The sequence below is a fragment of the Gobio gobio genome (assembly GCF_949357685.1).
Source record: "Gobio gobio genome assembly, chromosome: 8".
In the NCBI taxonomy this organism is placed as follows: domain Eukaryota; kingdom Metazoa; phylum Chordata; class Actinopteri; order Cypriniformes; family Gobionidae; genus Gobio; species Gobio gobio.
This window is the reverse complement of record NC_137114.1, coordinates 9,894,323-9,913,109: the sequence shown is the minus strand read 5'-3', so window position 1 is coordinate 9,913,109 and position 18,787 is coordinate 9,894,323. Positions and strand designations below refer to the sequence as shown.

The window sequence follows — 18,787 nt, the reverse complement described above, 5'->3', positions numbered from 1 at the left end:
GTGTGAGGTAAGGCGTAGTAAAGACTAACCATGGCACTATGGGATCCTCTTTCACCCACCGGCATTACTGACAGCTCCGGATTAATCAGGGCGGATAAGAAGGGATAGTACATATATCCTTTTCCCACTTTCAGGCCGTATCTACCCTGGCTGACATCCACGATGGCTTCAGCCGCCCTCAGGAAATCCAAGCCAGCTATAATGGAAAACGCCAGGTGATCATCCTTCATTATATACGTCTCCACTCTGCACACTTTATCATGCCACTTATAGCAGATGGTTTTCTGGTTCATAGCCTGGTGCACCTTTCCATCGGCCATGATGAAGCGCTGAGGGGAACCTGTAGGGTCTGATGAAGCCTCACCTCCTAGCTGTCTCCAAAGGTTTTCCTGCATCAGTGTGTACGTGCTCCCTGTATCCACCACTGCCTTCACCTCTTTACCTTTTACTATTACAGGCACCAAGAGAAGAGCATTTAGTGAATGGGGTTGAGCTATAGAGAGTCCTGCCAAGTTTTTGGAAAACTGACGTTCAGGTGGTTTTTTATGGGTCTTTTCTTTACCATTCTGACTGTCCACTTTCTGCCAGTAATCCTTCGCCCCCATACAGTCCTTCTCCACCATAGAGCCCACCTTAACCAGCTGTTCCACCGTCCTCACCGTCCCTCTTAGACAGCCCGCGACTCTTGGATTAATGTTGTTAAGGATGCGGCTCACCATTTCTTCCTCTGTGATATCGGGCTTCCACTTCAGGCAAAGTGCTCGGTAATCATAGGCAAAATCTCTCAGACGTTGACGTGGCTGCTGAACCAGAGATCTCAGCTTATCTTCCACTTCCGTGAGGTAATCATCTGGAAGAAACGCACACATAAAAGCCTCCTTGAAAGATTGCCAATCTGTTACCTTGCTCTTCTCTGCCTTCCACCAGCTCAGAGCAGGTCCTCTCAGAACCGTGCTCAGGGTGCCCACAAGCTCCACACCGGGAAGTGGCCTGATATCCAGAAAGTTTTCACACTGTTCGATGAAGTTGAGCACATCCGATGTCTCGCAGGAGTCACCAAAGGTGGGAAACTCCAGCCGAATCGGGGGCTGCCCGCAGAAGGACGACGAACTTGGAACCACCGGAGGAATAAGCACATCAGTAAGTGGAGGAGATGCATGGGAGATATCATACGTAGCATTAACAGTCTTAGATGGAGGGAATTTAACTCTAGTAGCCGGTATCGGAGTTCTATGATCATGCATAGTTGACATGGCGGTAATAGGGGTATATGGCTGTAATCTAGAGGGAGAAGGGGTACTGGTGAAACGTAATTTTTTCAATTTATTTTCCCATTTTTCATCTCTTCTCAGGAAACAATCAGCCACAGCCGTCTCCAACTTTTCCAGTGAGCGACGGAAATAATCTTCTAACTCTGCTAAGCCATTGTCCACTGCCTCCCGGAAACTAGTTTCCCTATTAAGTGAACTGTCAGCCGAGTGCTTATAATCCTGTTCAACGGATGTGACTTTTGAACTAAGAGCCAATAAATCAACTTTGAGCCCATCAATCTCAGATTGCATTCTTTGTACCAGGTTTACATTCACTACACAGCTATCATCCTCATCATCATCATCATCCTCATCATCAGTAATATACAATGAGCTAAGCATAGATGTTATTTCCCCAGTGGGATTGCGTCTAGTGACAAACGGGCCTGCAGTAAAATCAGCACTGCGTGTCTCATCAGTTTTATTAGTTTCAGGTACATTATCCTTGTGAACAACAGCTGGCGTAACATTTTCTGCATTTACATTTGTCTCTTCCTCCATAATTACAAACTTCCACAATAATAAACAAATCAAAAAGAAACCAAACGGTCCCCGTACGGGCCACCAATATGTAACACTCCCCTAAACAGCTTAGTGGAGTTTACACTATTAAATGGGACCACTCGTTCCTATTTGCAAAATCAAAACTATGGAGGAGTATAAAACACAAGACAAATCAGATTGTAAAGCCAAAATCACCAGTGTATTAACAAGACACAAAAATACCCAAAATAACATTTACTCAATCGTGAATGTGTGTGTGTGAATGTGTGTGTGTGTTGGTGTGAGCGAGGTGCATAAGTCTTTATGTCCAGCGTGTAACGTTACTATATACAAAGTCAGATCCGTCTCACCGGCAACGTTGACAACTCCGGGAGCAGTATCTGTGTGTTGTCCAGCTGTTTAAAGTCCTCCGGAACGAGTAATCCACAGTCCAAGGAAACGGATATACTCCACAGAAGATCGGCAGTCAATGCTCAAAAAATCAGCCATCCAACAACCCAGGTAATCCGACACGATCGGGTCCGTAGTGAGAATGAATGAGCGCGCTCTCGATCGCCGGTTTGCCGGTCCTATATATTTAAAACCCACACTCCCAGTTCCTGTTTGGGTGACGTGTCATCACGTGACACCCCGTCTCGCCCGGAACGCATCTCGCGAGACGGGAGATAAAGCTCAATAACACAGACAGGTTAGGAAGAAATACAGAACACAGGAGATAGCATTTAAAACAAATGACCAACTAATCATTCTTATTAGTTGATCTAATATAAATATGCTTCCCCTTATGTGGCCACGCTACACAGTTAACAGTAGATAGTTTAAATTCAATAGGAGGTGATGGTAAAATAATATGGTGTGGGGATTTTAACTCTCACAATGTTCTTTGGGGAAGTTTAACTACTGATAGAAATGGGGCAATTTTAGAAGAATATATGGATGAACAGAATTTGGTATGTTTAAATAATGGAAAAGGTACTAGAGTTAATGTCAGAAATTCATCAGTGTCGTGCATAGATTTAACATTAGTTTCAGGAGCTATAGCATTAAAATGTCATTGGGTTCTATTAGAAGATACCACAATAGGGAGTGATCACTTTCCAATTATGTGTAGTATGGGTTTGGAAATGACGAAGGAAACATTTTTTAAACTATCTAAGTGGAGATTTGAAAAGGCTGATTGGATAAAGTTTAATAAAATATGTAATGAAGAATTAAATAACTTCAACATTATGGAGGATATAGATGAATGTAATAACAAATTAACATTTATGATAGCTAAAGCAGCAGAAGAAGCAATTCCTAAAACAAAGAGTAGAGAAAGGGGAAAAATTGTACCATGGTGGAATCAGGATTGCTCTGATGCTATAAAACAAAGAAATTAAGCTTTTAGGTTGTTAAAAAGGACATTAATACCTGATTCTATCATTAATTATCAGAGGAAAAGAGCTCAGGCTAGGAGAATTGTTAAGGAAGCTAAAAGGAAATATTGGCAGACATTCTGTTCTTCACTAGGAAGAGATACACAACTAGGAGATGTGTGGAATATGTTAAAAAAGATGAATGGTATTTATCGAGCCAGTAATATTCCGGTTTTAATAGGAGAAGGAAGAACAGCAGTTAAAAAGGAAGAAAAAGCAGAACTGTTTGTCGAAACCTTTAAAAAAATACATAGTAATGAAAATTTAGATGAAAATTACAGGGAAAGAAGAATGGAAATTCTAGAACAGAATCAAGATGTATATAATCAGAAACCTAATGGACAGACTGCGTTAGATGCTACATTTGAAATGTTTGAACTTAAAAGAGTACTAACTCAGGTTAGACATACAGCACCAGGAAAAGATCAAGTGTGTTATATGATGTTTAAGTATGCTGATGAAGTAGTGCTAAGAGCAGTATTGGGGCTATTTAATAAGGTGTGGGTGGAAGGTAAATTGCCAAGGGAATGGAAACATGCTGTAATAATTCCCATAGCCAAGCCAGGGAAAGATCCATCAATAGCAGGTAACTACAGACCAATTGCTCTTACATCTAATCTATGTAAATTAATGGAGAGAATGATTGCAAATCGGTTGTACTATATATTGGAAAGTAAGGAATTAATAGCATCATACCAACATGGTTTTCGCCCTGGACATTCTACTATGGATGCACTAATAAGGTTAGAAACAGATGTTAAAAAGGCATTGGCAATGAAAGAGGTACTGATAGCTGTGTATTTTGACATCGAAAAGGCTTATGATATGATGTGGAAGGAAGGATTATTATTAAAGTTGGAGAAAATGGGAATTGGAGGAAGATTTTATAATTGGGTAATGAGTTTTATGTTTGGAAGAACTATACAAGTGAGGGTAGGAGATATTTTATCAAGTATGAGTAATGTGGAAAACGGTACGCCCCAAGGAAGTGTTATTAGTCCTATTTTATTTAATATTATGATTAATGATATTTTTGAAGGAATTAATCAGGATATTAATAAAGCATTATACGCAGATGATGGAATATTGTGGAAGAGAGGAAGAAATATTACCTTTATTGTCCAAAAAATTCAAAAAGCAGTAGGGATTGTTGAGAGATGGTCATTAGAATGGGGTTTTAAATTTTCCATAACTAAATCTTGTTGTCAGTTTTTTACTCGGAAAAAGATAGGACCAGATGTTCAGTTGTATATGTATAAACAGCCATTGGAAAGAGTGGTGAAATTTAAATATTTAGGTTTATGGATGGATTGTAAACTGACTTGGAAAACACATATAGAATTTATAGAAAAGAAGTGTAATAGGGTACTTAACCTAATGAGATGTTTAGTAGGACAGGATTGGGGTGCAGATAAAATATCAATGATGGGAATATACTATTCTCTTCTTCGCTCCATAGTAGATTATGGATGCATTGTGTATGGGTCTGCATCTGCATCGTTGCTAAAGAAATTGGATGTTATTCAACATAGAGCATTAAGATGCATTCTAGGAGTTACTAGAACAACACCAGTAGCAGCAATGCAGGTGGAGCTATCAGAAATGCCTTTATATTTGCGTCGTCAAACACTATCTATGGCATACTGGATAAGTTTAAAGGGCCATAATAATAGTCATTTAGCTAAGGAAGTATTGGAGGAAAGTTGGGAGAATAGACATGGTACAGGATTTGCATGGAAGGTCCAGGAATGGGCAAAAGAAATGGGAATAGATTCAAAAATTTTTGGACCAACTATAACAACATCTCCAATACCACCTTGGTTTTTAAGTGAACCACAAATTGATTTGACAATACATGAAAGAATTCAGAAAGGAGAAGTTGGAGGTGAAGTAAAGTATAAAACACTAGAATACATTAATACTGTTCATTCGTCATTTATTCAGGTGTACACTGATGGTTCAAAAAATCCTGAGACAGGACGAACGGGTGCAGCATTTTATGTACCAGAATTTAAAAGTGGGAACAAAGCAAGGCTAACTGATGCAACATCAGTGTATACAGCAGAATTAGTTGCCATTCAGATGGCACTCGAGTGGTTTGAGGAGGAAAGGCCAATCTCTAAAAGGAACGTTTTAATTTGTTCAGATTCATTGGCATCAATTTTAAGCTTGCAAACCTTTCAATCATGTAGGAAAGACATAATGACAGAAATTCAGATTATTTTATTTAGATTAAGTAAAATGGGAATTTTAGTGCAGTTTTTATGGGTACCAGCACATGTTGGGATACAAGGAAATGAAACGGCAGATAAAATGGCCAAGGAAGCACTCAAAGTGGATAGTATTAACAAAGCAGTCACTTTAAGCAGGGCAGAAGGGAAGTCATTGATTCAACAAGCCTGTGGGAGTAAATGGCAGAAATATTGGGACTCATGTAAGAAAGGAAGACATTTTTATAGAATACAAAATAATATAAAACAAAGTCAAATTAGTCATAATATAAAGAGAAAGGAATTTATTATTTTTACAAGATTAAGAATGGGTCACACCAATCTTAATGCAACATTACATATCATGGGCAAACACAACTCGGGCTTTTGTAATGTATGTCAGGAAATGGAAACTGTAGAACATGTTTTGATTAGTTGTAAAAAATTTGAACAAGAAAGAATTGAGCTTAAAAGAGATATGCAAGCTTTGGGTATTACAGATTTTACCATATATAATATTTTGAAGACAGGAATAGAGTCTGGTAGAAAAATTATAGCATTAATGACATTCTTGAGGAATAGTGGCCTGAAATATAGAATATAGGAAATATAAGAAGTGTATCATCTTCGTTCATACTCCAGCACAGTAGGTGGCGGTATGCACCTTTTCAGTTGGTTTGCGACCCGCCAATAAATCCACAAGAAGAAGAAGAAGAAGAAGAAGAAGTCCTGTGCGGTTATGTTGTCTATGTTACGTGTGGAGGTATTCTGGTTCCTGATTCTTGTCCCTGATCTCGGTCCCTGGTTTGTCTCTGTTTGATGTTTGATTTTTACCCCATAGTGGGTTTTTGTTTTGTGTTTATGTTTCTTTGGTTAATAAAATTCATGTTCACCTGCATTTGAGTCCTCACCCCTTTTTTCACCATAGCGTTCGTGACAGAACATAACCGCCAGTAGAGGACTCAGCAGTTGTTTTTTGCCCTTTTTTCTGTTTCTCTCCATGGAACCTGTCACCCACCTAGAGGCTATGTGGTATGTGAACTCCCGTTATCTACGTCAGCAGGGAGCTGATGTGAGGAGGTTTGCTCGGGTCTTCCTCATTGAGATCGATCACTTGGACCTGAGTGAGGCAGAGACCAAGGAGGTTTTTAATCTTTGTCTGGACATGCCCCTCACTCCGGAGGAGATGGGGAGGATGGGGGTTTTTGGCTTCTGGGAGTTCATAGACTATCTTGACCCCAGCCCTCCAATGACCATTGTCCCAGTCCCGGTGGTCCCTGTTCCGCTGGTCCCTGTTCCGCTGGTCCCTGTTCCGCTGGTCCCTGTTCCGCTGGTCCCTGTTTCGGTGGTCCCAAAACGGAGGAGGAGGAGGAGAAAGGCTCCCTCCATGCCTGTTCCAGTGGTCCCAGGTCCGGTGGATCGTGGTCCGGTGGACCTTATTCCGGTGGTCCGTGTTTCGGTGCTCCATGTTCCGGTGGTCCCTGTTCCGAAACGGAGGAGGAAGGCTGTTCTGGTGGTCCGTGTTCCACCCACGCCGACCCGGCGCCCTGCTCTGCCCGCTCCAACCCGGCGCCTTGCTCTGCCCGCTCCGACCCGGCACCTTGCTCTGCCCGCTCCGACCCGGCGCCCTGCTCTGCCCGCTCCGACCCGGCGCCCTGCTCTGCCCGCTCCGACCCGGCGCCCTGCTCTGCCCGCTCCGACCCGGCGCCCTGCTCTGCCCGCTCCGACCCGGCGTCCTGCTCTGCCCGCTCCGACCCGGCGTCCTGCTCTGCCCGTGCCACCCAGACGCCCTGCTCTGCCCGTGCCGACCCGGCGTCCTGCTCTGTCCGAGCCGCCCAGGCGCCCTGCTCTGCCCGAGCACCCCCGGCCGCCTGAACTCTGCGGGCCGCCTGAACTCTGCGGGCCGTCTCCCCGGCCACCTGAACTCTGCGGGCCACCTGAGCTCTGCGGGCCGCCTGAACTCTGCGGGTCGTCTCCCCGGCCGCCTGAACTCTGCGGGCCGCCTTCCCGGCCGCCTGAACTCTGCGGGCCGCCTGAACTCTGCGGGCCGCCTGAACTCTACGGGCCGCCTGAACTCTGCGGGCCGCCTGAACTCTGCGGGCCGCCTGAACTCTGCGGGCCGCCTGAACTCTACGGGCCGCCTGAACTCTGCGGGCCGCCTCCCCGGCCGCCTGTACTCTGCGGGCTGCCTCCCCGGCCGCCTGAAATCTGTGGGCCGCCTCCCCGGCCGCCTGAACTCTGCGGGCCGCCTGAACTCTGCGGGCCGCCTGAACGCTGCGGGCCGCCTCCCAGGCCGCCTGAACGCTGCGGGCCGCCTCCCCGGCCGCCTGAACTCTGCGGGCCGCCCCCCCGGCCGCCTGAACTCTGTGGGCCGCCTCCCAGGCCGCCTGAACTCTGCGGGCCGCCTCCCCGGCCGCCTGAACTCTGCGGGCCGCCCCCCCGGCCGCCTGAACTCTGTGGGCCGCCTCCCCGGCCGCCTGAACTCTGCGGGCCGCCCCCCGGCCGTCTGTCCCTCCCGTCCCGCCCTGGTCTGTCCCTCTTTGGGTTCTGATGGAGCGTCTGGAAGCCGCTCCTTGGAGAGGGGGTAGTGTCACATGTCTGTCTTGTCCTGTGTAGCACATGGTGTTTTGGTTTATTTCTGTCCTGTGTGCGCCTGTCATCTGTCTTGACCCCACCCCTCGTTATCTGATTATTAGTTAATTTGTTCCACCTGTTGTCCCTTGTTACCTGCCTTGTTTGTCTGCTATTTAGGCTCCTTCCATTTTCAGTCCTGTGCGGTTATGTTGTCTATGTTACGTGTGGAGGTATTCTGGTTCCTGATTCTTGTCCCTGATCTCGGTCCCTGGTTTGTCTCTGTTTGATGTTTGATTTTTACCCCATAGTGGGTTTTTGTTTTGTGTTTATGTTTCTTTGGTTAATAAAATTCATGTTCACCTGCATTTGAGTCCTCACCCCTTTTTTCACCATAGCGTTCGTGACAGTTTTCTCTAAAACGTTTAATGTAAACTTCTGTGACATTTTTTTACTTTATTTGACTTAAGATATTTTACTTTAATTTTACGGTTTTTGTTTGGCAGCCATTTGACCATTTTTTTTAGGTTGTTATTTTTACAGTGTAAATATAAAACTAATAAGATTTACTTTAAAATTACAAAGAATTATGATAAATTGTTAGTATGGACATAAACCTTTAATATAATGAGCTAAATGTTTTATCACAGATTATTTCTGTCATTTTACATAGCCTACATTTATATGTAATTTATGAAAACAGAAAAAACACTGTATAAATAATAGGGTAATTTCCCTGGATAAAAAATGAGAATTACTGTAATTTGTCATTAATGATAAAATTTGTAAATAAAAGTTATTTATTTACAGATATTGTTTGTAATTTTACATGAATTTGTATGTTATTTATGAAAACAGAAAAATATTGTATAAATAATACAGTGATGTTCCTGTATAAATAAACTACTAGAATTACTGTAGGCTAATTTGTCATTAATGATAATCCTTAAAATAACAGTCAAGTTGTTTATTTAGAGATATTTTTTTTGTAATTTTACATAGTTTTTAACATAATTCAAAATCCTAACCCATACTGTTGGTATGACCAATAACCTTATCGGTTGCACCTCCATTGCGTCACCACATCTATTGTGAGTGGTGGATTTCAAACCTCAAAACGCCCCTTTTTTGCATCGTTGTAACGTACTGCTCCGAGACAGAGGTTGAGAATCCAAATGCAGCTTTATTTGTAAGGGGTAATCCACAATAGGGATGGCAGATGCGAAACAGGCGTTTCAGGGCTTTGCCGAGATCCAGAAGCGCAGATGTTTTGAAACACTGCTCCTAACTGTGATTCGAAAACACCCGTATCACGTGATTATGGCTAAATGAAGCTTCAAAGTGTTTCATCAGGTGGCGCCTGTCGAAACTGCGTTGATTAAAGGGGGCGGGAACAAACCACACAGTCACACATCTGTATGAAACTAATTCCCCACAGTTTAAAAGTGAAGTAAATCCATCTTCACCTCGTGGGTTTTTGTGAGAGGAGAGTGATTTTGTGATAGCAGTGAGATTTATAGTGCGCTTTGGTTAGTTATACTTAGGCTAGATTTAAATTAGATATATTGACTGATAGGTATAGACAGGGACATATAGTTAGGATAGATATAGTGACACATTCATATAGGCTAAATAGTGACAGATAGATAGCACAGCATAAGTTAGATATATAGAATTATATAGATATAGATTCATAGGTGATATATAGATATATTAATAGAATATATAAAAATGGAGGCTGCACGCAAGAGATGCCGTACATCTGTGGTGTGGGAGCATTTCCATTTGGAAGCACCAAATAAAGTGAGATGTGTGTATTGTGATAGCCAGCTAGCCTTCTGCAACAATACATCATCCATGTATTTACATCATCCAAAAATATTTGTGCATGCCAGCAACAAGTGTCCCTTGTGAGAGGATTTTTTCAAAGGCTGGAGAAATTATATGTAAAAAAAGAAGTCGGCTGAGTCCTTCAACAGCAGAGCAATTCATATTTTTGAATAAAAATGTTTTGTGACAAATGTGACACATTGTGGCTTTATTTATTGTATTACTGTTCATTTTGTATAACAAACAAAATATATATAGTTCTTTACAATGACCAGAGGTGTCAAGTAACGGAGTACAAATACTTCGTTACCTTACTTAAGTAGACATTTTGAGTATCTATACTTTACTGGAGTAATTATTTTTCAGCCTACTTTTTACTTCTACTCCTTACATTTTCAAGCAATTATCTGTACTTTCTACTCCTTACATTTTAAAAATAGCCTCGTTACTCCTATTCCATTTCTGCATGTTTTCATTCCAGCTTGTCATTAAAAACAACTATCCAGATAAATCGCGCCATTCGGACAGAGTGAATTTGATTGTGGTTGGATAAGAAGGATAAACACAAACCATTCCGACACCCTATTGGGTTGTACGCGATCAATCACGCCTGCACCTGCACAAATCACACACCATGCTGCCAGATAGGGCGGGTTCTCGCCGAGGAGCACGCACTTTCAGCCAATCAGCGATCAGCAGGCAGACGAGCTCCTCATTCATGACTTTAGCCAGGTTTTTAGCGCGATAACTTTAGCTGTATATTCCAGTGATCGCTATGCCAGTGGCATAAATATACAGTAAGTTGTATCTACAGTAAAGAGTGGGAGAGTGACTCAACTCTCAAACGTGAATAACACCTGTGACTCGAAGACTCTTTATAAATATAACCGTGACTCTTGTCCATCGTCATATACACACTTAGGACATCTGACTGCAACTGGCAACCCCGACAGATGCTGAAAGATGTTAAAATCAACGATTAATCCGTTTTGACTGTGCTAAGTGCATGTGCCTTGTACTTCACGAAAGACATACTGTAGTTTTGTCAAAGCAAAGTGTAACACAAAGGTAAGCGCATTGTTGTTATTTTTTTGTTGACGGATTATTGTACAGTATCAATGAATTATGCATTTTGGCAGTGGTGTGTGCATTAACGTGTGAAATGTCTGTTTATTACATTGCTTTTTCCAATCTCTATATTGGGCACTTTTTGCACGTAAATTGGCTTTTTATTGTTGACATTGAAAATTATGTGTTTTTCTGAGGTAGCCTATAGCCGCTTTGACAGTTTCTACCTGGACATATAGTCATATTTGATCCGTTTTACTCTGTTTTTTTTTTTTTATCATCAATGTTATGTTTTAAGGAGATAAAATGGTAACTTACTTCAACATTGATTGGTATGGCAATAAAATAATATTATTTTGGCAGTTAAAGTTTTGGGCTTTTTTCTTGGAGTGACTAGTTGCCTATAAGTATTGTAAAGGTGCAAAAAGTAAAATTTTTTATCATGTTATCAATAACCATTTTTAAAAAATATAAATGTACATTTGGTGAGGTTTTTGGGCTGGAAATCGTCTACCAAATCTGACCACACTAATCACACATTCAAAAAATGGTTATTGATAAAATGCCTCTGATTTTTGACTTTTTGCACCTTTACAATATTTATAGGCAACTAGTCATCAAATCTTCCACTCCATGAAACACGTTAATGCTCAGTAGTACACATATGGTTCTTTAATGTATTTGCATTGTCCTAAAATGCGTTCATTTTCAATGGGAATATATGCGGCTGAAACGCGTAGCCACGTGCATCTAAAAATGTTCAACATTAACTTTTTAATATAACATTAAAGTCATTATGGCCTTTAGAAAAATGTTTTTTTGAGGAGGTGGGGTATGCACTGTGGCGCGTCCTAATCTTTTGTCCTTAAAGGGATACTTCACCCAACAATGAAAATTCTGTCATCTTTTACTCACCCTCAAGTTGTTCCAAACCTGTATGAGTTTCTTTGTTCAGATTGAAGAATGTTTGTAACCAAGCAGATTAAATGCAACCATTGACTGCCATAGTAGGGGAAAATACTATGGCAGTCAATGGTTGCATATAATCTGCTTGGTTACAAACATTCTTCAATCTGAACAAAGAAACTCATACAGGTTTGGAACAACTTGAGGGTGAGTAAAAGATGACAGAATTTTCATTTTTGGGTGAATTATCCCTTTAATAGCATTTTTTCCCCTTACATTTCTTTTACTTTTATACTTTAAGTAGTTTTGAAACCAGTACTTTTACACTTTTACTTGAGTAATAAGCTTGAGTTGATACTTCAACTTCTACAGAAGTATTTTTAAACCCCAGTATCTATACTTCTACTTGAGTAATGAATGTGAATACTTTTGACACCTCTGACAATGACGAGGCTACAGGTTACAAAACCAAGATCATGTAGTTGTCAGACAGATGTTAAAAACAATTTTTTTTTACATGGATCATTGTCAAGGTATTTCAGATCAACACATGCAAATGACCACTAGATGGCGCCGTAGATACGGGTGTCAGATTGATTCGAAGCTTCGAAACAATATGGCACATTTGCTTCAACTGCTTCAGTGCTTCACGAAGCCTCGGTCTGCCCATCACTAATCCACAATCGTAGTCAAAAACAGGCTACAGGTCATACACAGGCAAGCAGTCCAAGCAGGCAAACAAGGCAGGAGAGACAGGCAAACGGGTAATCCACGAAACAGGCAAAACCAGAGATATGAAACCAGGGAAACGCTCAGAAATGCAGTTTACAACAAAACAAGACTTTGCAGTTGATGATAGACTGAACATGGTTTATATAGGCTGGGGTAATGGGGAAATGAGGTGATGAAACACAGGTGCAAACAATGAGTGATGATGAGTCCGGGCACAGGATTATGGGTAATGTAGTTTATGATGAAGTGACAAGTCCGGGGTGGAGTGCCCTCAGGTGGTAATCAGGGGCACTTTCACTGGTGATTGTGACAATCGTGTTAAAGTTAAGAATCTTGGAGTGACACTTTCTGTTAATAGTTGCAGAGCTGAAAGATCTGCTTGTGTTTCTACTAAGTGGTGTGCAAGTGAATCCCCCCTCTTTTTTATTCCATATTTTTATTTTGAGAATATCAGTTTTTGGTCTTTTTAAAACAAACTTTTGTATATTCATTTGCAATCATTTTTTGGGGATAGTCTAAAATGTTTGGTTAATTTTCCTTTGTTTATTCCATTAAATTCCTGTTGATTTCATTACATATTCAGATTTTTATTGTGAACGTATATGTTCAGACATGGTGTTTATTTTGTACTGTTTTTATAAAAAATATTTGATTAAGAGACATGCAGTGGTTTTAAGGCCCATTCTGATGTTTGACCCAGACCCAGGCAACGTGAGCCAACCCCACAACTGGCTTTAGTCATTGCTAGTTCGGATTAGTGTTTCAGGGCTTTAAGAATGTATTTTTCTGTACAAAAAGCTTGTTTGCTGTAGCCTACAGACCAGAGGTATCCTGAAGTCCTCCCCTTCTACCCCTCCCTCTGAGAGCAGCCAGCACCTTAGTGTCATTAACATATAAAAGGTCTTCTTCACACCTAAAGCCGTGTTTCCACCCCAGGAACTAGGAACTTTGGGGTGGTACTCAGTGTGTTTCGACCGCAGGAACCAGGGTCTAAATGAAGTTCTGGGTAAATATTTCCCCCTCCAAACGGCCCTGCTCGCGAGGTAGTACTTTTTCAAAGTTCAGGAACTTTCGGGGGTGGGACTTGGGCGCTGAACATGCTGATCGGTTGAGCTCACGCAGCATTTTATTTCAACCGGCATTTTTAAAAGTCTTGCGAGGTTCGTTCTGTGTTCAGTAAATATCAGTCTTGCTCTTTCTGTCCGATGGCGTGCATTGTCTCAGCAATCTCACGGCCAATGATGCGGTTTACTTGTAAGATTTTGGTCATATTTCCCATTTTAAACGATCATGTTATTAAAGCTAGATAACAGAGCACTGAGCACTGGACCTTTTATTGTCATGTGTTGAATTGGTGATTGTGTTGTTGATTCTGGGACAGAAGGTTGGACATCCTCATTCTGTCCAATATTTTTCTCTTTCTCTTTTTCTTCTTTACTTTGGTACCAGCTCCTCAACCCTAGATGGGTACCTGTAACACTATACCTCCTCCTCATTGTAAATATCTAAATTAAAAAATTTTGATCCAGAAACACACAATACAACATGTGATGCTGTAGAAATTTATTCATGTAGAAAGCAAAGATAAACAAAGAAGGGTAAATACAACCCCAGTTTGGTCCAGAGGGGTGTAAGAATCAGGTGCAATTTAAAAACCATTTCAAACCTTTACTGAATGTGCACTGAAACTGATATTTTATCTTAAGGATGAAATGTGCATAGGCAAAATTAAACCAATGAACAAAGTGCAACATTAGAATTGCTCAGAAAAGAGGGGTTTGGTTTTTCGCTTGTAGGATCAGTGGACTGTGGTGTAACATCATCTCATTCCACTTTATCTGGCAATGAAAAACAGAAAAAAAAAATCATTAAGACAATGTACACATTGTAACAGTTTGGTTCTGGACAAGAAGCACACGATGACAAAGGAGATAACGGAAATAGCTTTTAATCATAAACACAGGAGATTCAGGAGAAGGGCAACCAAACATTAGCACTCATACTTACATCTAGGACAGGGAGAGTCTGGATCAATACAGCCCATCCCTTAAACGAACAGAAACAAAGAAAATAATTAATGAACTCACGTGGAAACTAATGAACTAATCAACAACAGAGAAAAATAGGTCACAGAGGGCAGAACTAAAAACACAAACGATCAGACATGTGACACACGTAGTGTATATATATATATACATAAATATAGTATATGTACACCATCGCTCTCCTTTTATCACTCACCTGCATACACTTCGACCTCACACAGTGTGAGAAATTCCTTGTGGAGTAACTTGGGTATGAAAATATTGACATATCGGCCCTTAATAGGCCTAAATGCAAATGTTTTTGTCTCTCCAGGTGGGATGGACTCAACAGTTGCAGCTCTGAGAAGACACACAGTAACAGAGAAATAGAGATGGGCGCATCAAAACAGCATGAAGCATATTAAATATACTTCTGTCAAAGACAAGTTTGTATTAAAAAGATTCATTCAAAGTCATTGTATCTTATTTACTAATTTTCTAACCACGTGTTAAGAGTGAGAAAATACTTACAGCTCATTATCGTTGCCATTATTGTCCAGCCAGTTGCCGATACGGATCTGAGCACCATTTATCCTCTCTGCAAAACCATCTCCTCGATTAGTGATGCTAACTCTGGTTACCGCTTGTTCTTCCAGCAGGTCAAGTCTCCACCAGGGGTTCCTCTCCTCTCTAGTATGACTGCATGACCCACCATCCATAATTGAATTCCTGTTGCCATCAACAGCATTTTGAGCAGCTGCCTTGAGCCGCGGGTGTGTGGTAGACTGGACAGCTGTGCCTCCGAGAGCAAGATTCCCTGTTTAACATAAAATAATAAACATTAACTTTTTTTTAATTGAATGTGCTAAAGTATAATCCCAATATAATAGGAAAACGAATGCTATATTTTATATAAGCTACTTTTTTGTCAATTTGTAATTTTCCTCAATAAAAATATACATGTCACTGACAACATTCAAAGTAATGAAGAACACTCACTTGGAGCACAAGCATACTTTGGTGTGTACTTTCCTGTTAATAAAATAACAGGAATACGCACATTAATAAGCACATTAACAAATTATATCACAGAGTCGTCTTCTCTCTCTGTCCCTTACCTCCAAACACCTCGACCTCACACAGTGTGAGATATTCACTGCGCCCAGGAATAAAAATGTTGACATAATGCCCCATAATAGGCTTAAACTCAAATGTTTTTGTCTCTCCGGGTGGGATGGACTCAACAGTTGCAGCTCTGTGAAGACACACAGTAACAGAGAAATAGAGATGGGCACATCAAAACAGCATGAAGCATATTAACCCTTAAATGCATACCCCGGGTCTTTGGCGACCCGAGACGTCATTCACTACCCTCCTCCTCATTCATTTTTTAAAGTTAGACATCAACCTTTTTAGTATTCCTGAATCAATCCATTTTAATTCCCTTTATTCCACAAGGTGGCAATGTCTGATACACAATGATGAAGTGACGTTTCACTCATATTTACCTCAGACAGAAAACGAAACAATAATAATTATAATCTGCAAAACTTGAAATGGCTCAGCGATTTACTGCAGAGACAGTACTGAACGCAATCAAATATTAGTGTCACTGTCACTTGATGATGGATCTGGTGAAGGAAGCTGTTAGTGATCAAAATATTTATTTTGAAGACATTGAAAATGAGTTTTGAGGATATGCGTGAGATCGCGAATATGAGGGAAATGCTGAATGTACTGGGAAATGAGTTCTGACGCGGACAGTGATGATGGTATAAAACATCTGCTCAAACTGAACCCTTCCAAGCTCCAAAAGGTAACGAAATATGTTTTATTTTATTCTTCTGTAATTTTTACTCTAATATCAGGAGTTTATATATTATCGCGACAGGTATAGATCTATCCATGTTAGATATAGATCCGGTCGCTGAAGACCTGAATATGTAAGAATATTTGGCAAAACAGTCATGCATTTAAGGGTTAAATATACTTCTGTCAAAGACAAGTTTGTATTAAAAAGATTAATTCAAAGTCATTGTATCTTATTTACTCATTTTCTAACCAAGTATTAAGAGAGAGACAATACTTACAGCTCATTATTGTTGCCACTATTTTCCAGGCTGTTGCCGATACGGATCTGAGCACCATTTATCCTCTCTGCAAAACCATCTCCTCGATTAGTGATGCTAACACTGGTTACCTCGTAAAATTCCAGCAGGTCAATTCTCCACCAGGGGTTCATTTCCCCATTAGTTTGACTGCATGACCCAACATTGAAAATTGAATTCCTGTTGCCATCAACAGCATTTTGAGCAGGTGCCTTGAACGTCTCATTTGTAGAGGACTGGACAGCTGGGGCTCCGAGAGCAAGATTCCCTGTTTAACATAAAATAATATAATTTTTTTAAATTATGTGTGTCAAATTATTTATTTGTGGTTAATAACCATATAATAAGCCGGGGTCCTGATCAGCCTGCCAGGGTTAATTTTGCCATAACAACCAATAAGGGATAATGTACATGAAGACAGTTATCAATGTACAGTAAGAATATTATATGTGTGTTACTGACAACATTCAAAGTAATGAAGAACACTCGGTTTCACTTTATTTTGATGGTCCCTTTAACACATTCTGTTGACTATAAATAACATTGCACCTACATGTCTACTAATTCTCATTAGAGTGTTAGTAGATTATTAGTAGACTGGTAGGGTTAGGGTTAGAATAAGTTGACATGTACTTGCAAAGTTACTTATAGTCAGTAGAATGTCTGTTGGAGAACCATCACAATAAAGAGTTAGCAGACATTGAGCAGACAGTCTACTGATAATCTAATGAGAGTTAGTTGACATGTAGTTGCAAATTTACTTATAGTCAACATAATGTTCAAAAGGGACCATCAAAATAAAGTGTTACCGAACACTCACTTGGACCACAAGGGCACGATGGCATGACGATCATTTCTGTTAATAAAGTAATGACAGTTAGACACACATCATTAAGTACATACATTTAATCTGGTTACAGATTTTTAAATCTAGGCATTTTTACTTGTATTATTCTAAACGTACCTGTGGAATCAGCGACGCACATCCCAGTAAAAAGTGTTAGAAACAAAATCCCCCGAACGGCCATCCTGATATAAGACACAACAACACATCACCTCATCTGAGCATATGAAGGAATCATTTTCAATTTCTCATCCTCATTTAAACAAAGAAACTGGTGACTAACCTGCCTCCGTTCTTTGGGTTTTAATTGTCTTTGCTGAGTTTACTCTAGTTTTAACTTATATACACTACCGGTCAAAAGCTTTTGGATGGTAAGATGTGTTAAATGTTTTTAAAAGAAGTCTCTTCTGCTCACCAAGGCTTCATTTATTTGATCCAAAATACAGCAAAACAGGAATATTGTGAAATATTTTTACTATTTAAAATAACTGTTTTCTATTTTAATATTTGAATATGTAATTTGTTCCTGTGATCAAAGCTGAATTTATCATCATTACTCCAGTCTTCAGTGTCACATGATCCTTCACAAATCATTCTGATGAGGATTTGCTTATTATCAATGTTGAAAACAGGATTATTTTATGAATAGAACGTTCAAAAGAACTGCATTTATTCTGAAATAGTAAGCTTTTGTAACATTATCACTAGGTACTGTTCAAAAGTTTTTTTTTGTTGAAAGAAGTTAATATATTTATTCAGCAAGGATGCATTAAATTGATCAAAAGTGACAGTATAGAAATGTATAATGTTGATATTTCATTATTTATGATAATAGTTTTATATGTATTAAATGTTCAGTGTTATTTAATGTTATTTAGAATAATTATCAACACTATTGTTTAGCCACATTTTGCCCTTTTTTAAAAGACAGATTGTCAATAAAACTGATTCTTGTTGAATGTTCTCTTGACATTATTGGATTGATTATTTTGTGTTATTTTGAAGTATGAACGTGACATTTACTCTGATATTATGTTTTTGAAAAAGGAATCATTCAACATTAATTAAAGAACAGTAGCGTTACAAGAGTGAATGGCTTAAAGTTTTGTGCCAAGATTTGTGCAAATGTATCACTAATAAAACTGATCAACTGTATTCAATACATTTTCATTTCTATTATAATTGCACCCTGGTGTAGAGAGTTCATAAACATTCATCACTCACCTGGAAATAATCAATGAATCAGCCTCACAGAAGACCTT

The 18,787-nt window shown here is 40.0% G+C and overlaps 1 protein-coding gene across 1 annotated transcript; it reads right to left on the bottom strand.

Annotated features, from left to right (window-relative positions):
• Positions 1–14,098: 14,098 nt before the first annotated feature.
• LOC307130525 (uncharacterized protein) lies at positions 14,099–17,704 on the bottom strand. The gene is made up of 9 exons (XM_079823556.1): positions 17,646–17,704; positions 17,502–17,537; positions 16,664–16,949; positions 15,692–15,828; positions 15,573–15,605; positions 15,105–15,390; positions 14,791–14,933; positions 14,557–14,595; positions 14,099–14,387 (listed from the first exon to the last, which is right to left on the bottom strand). The coding sequence occupies exons 1-9, from the start codon at positions 17,665–17,667 to the stop codon at positions 14,374–14,376; spliced, it is 996 nt and encodes a 331-aa protein (XP_079679682.1). The 5' UTR covers positions 17,668–17,704; the 3' UTR covers positions 14,099–14,373.
• Between the last annotated feature and the right edge of the window lie 1,083 nt (positions 17,705–18,787).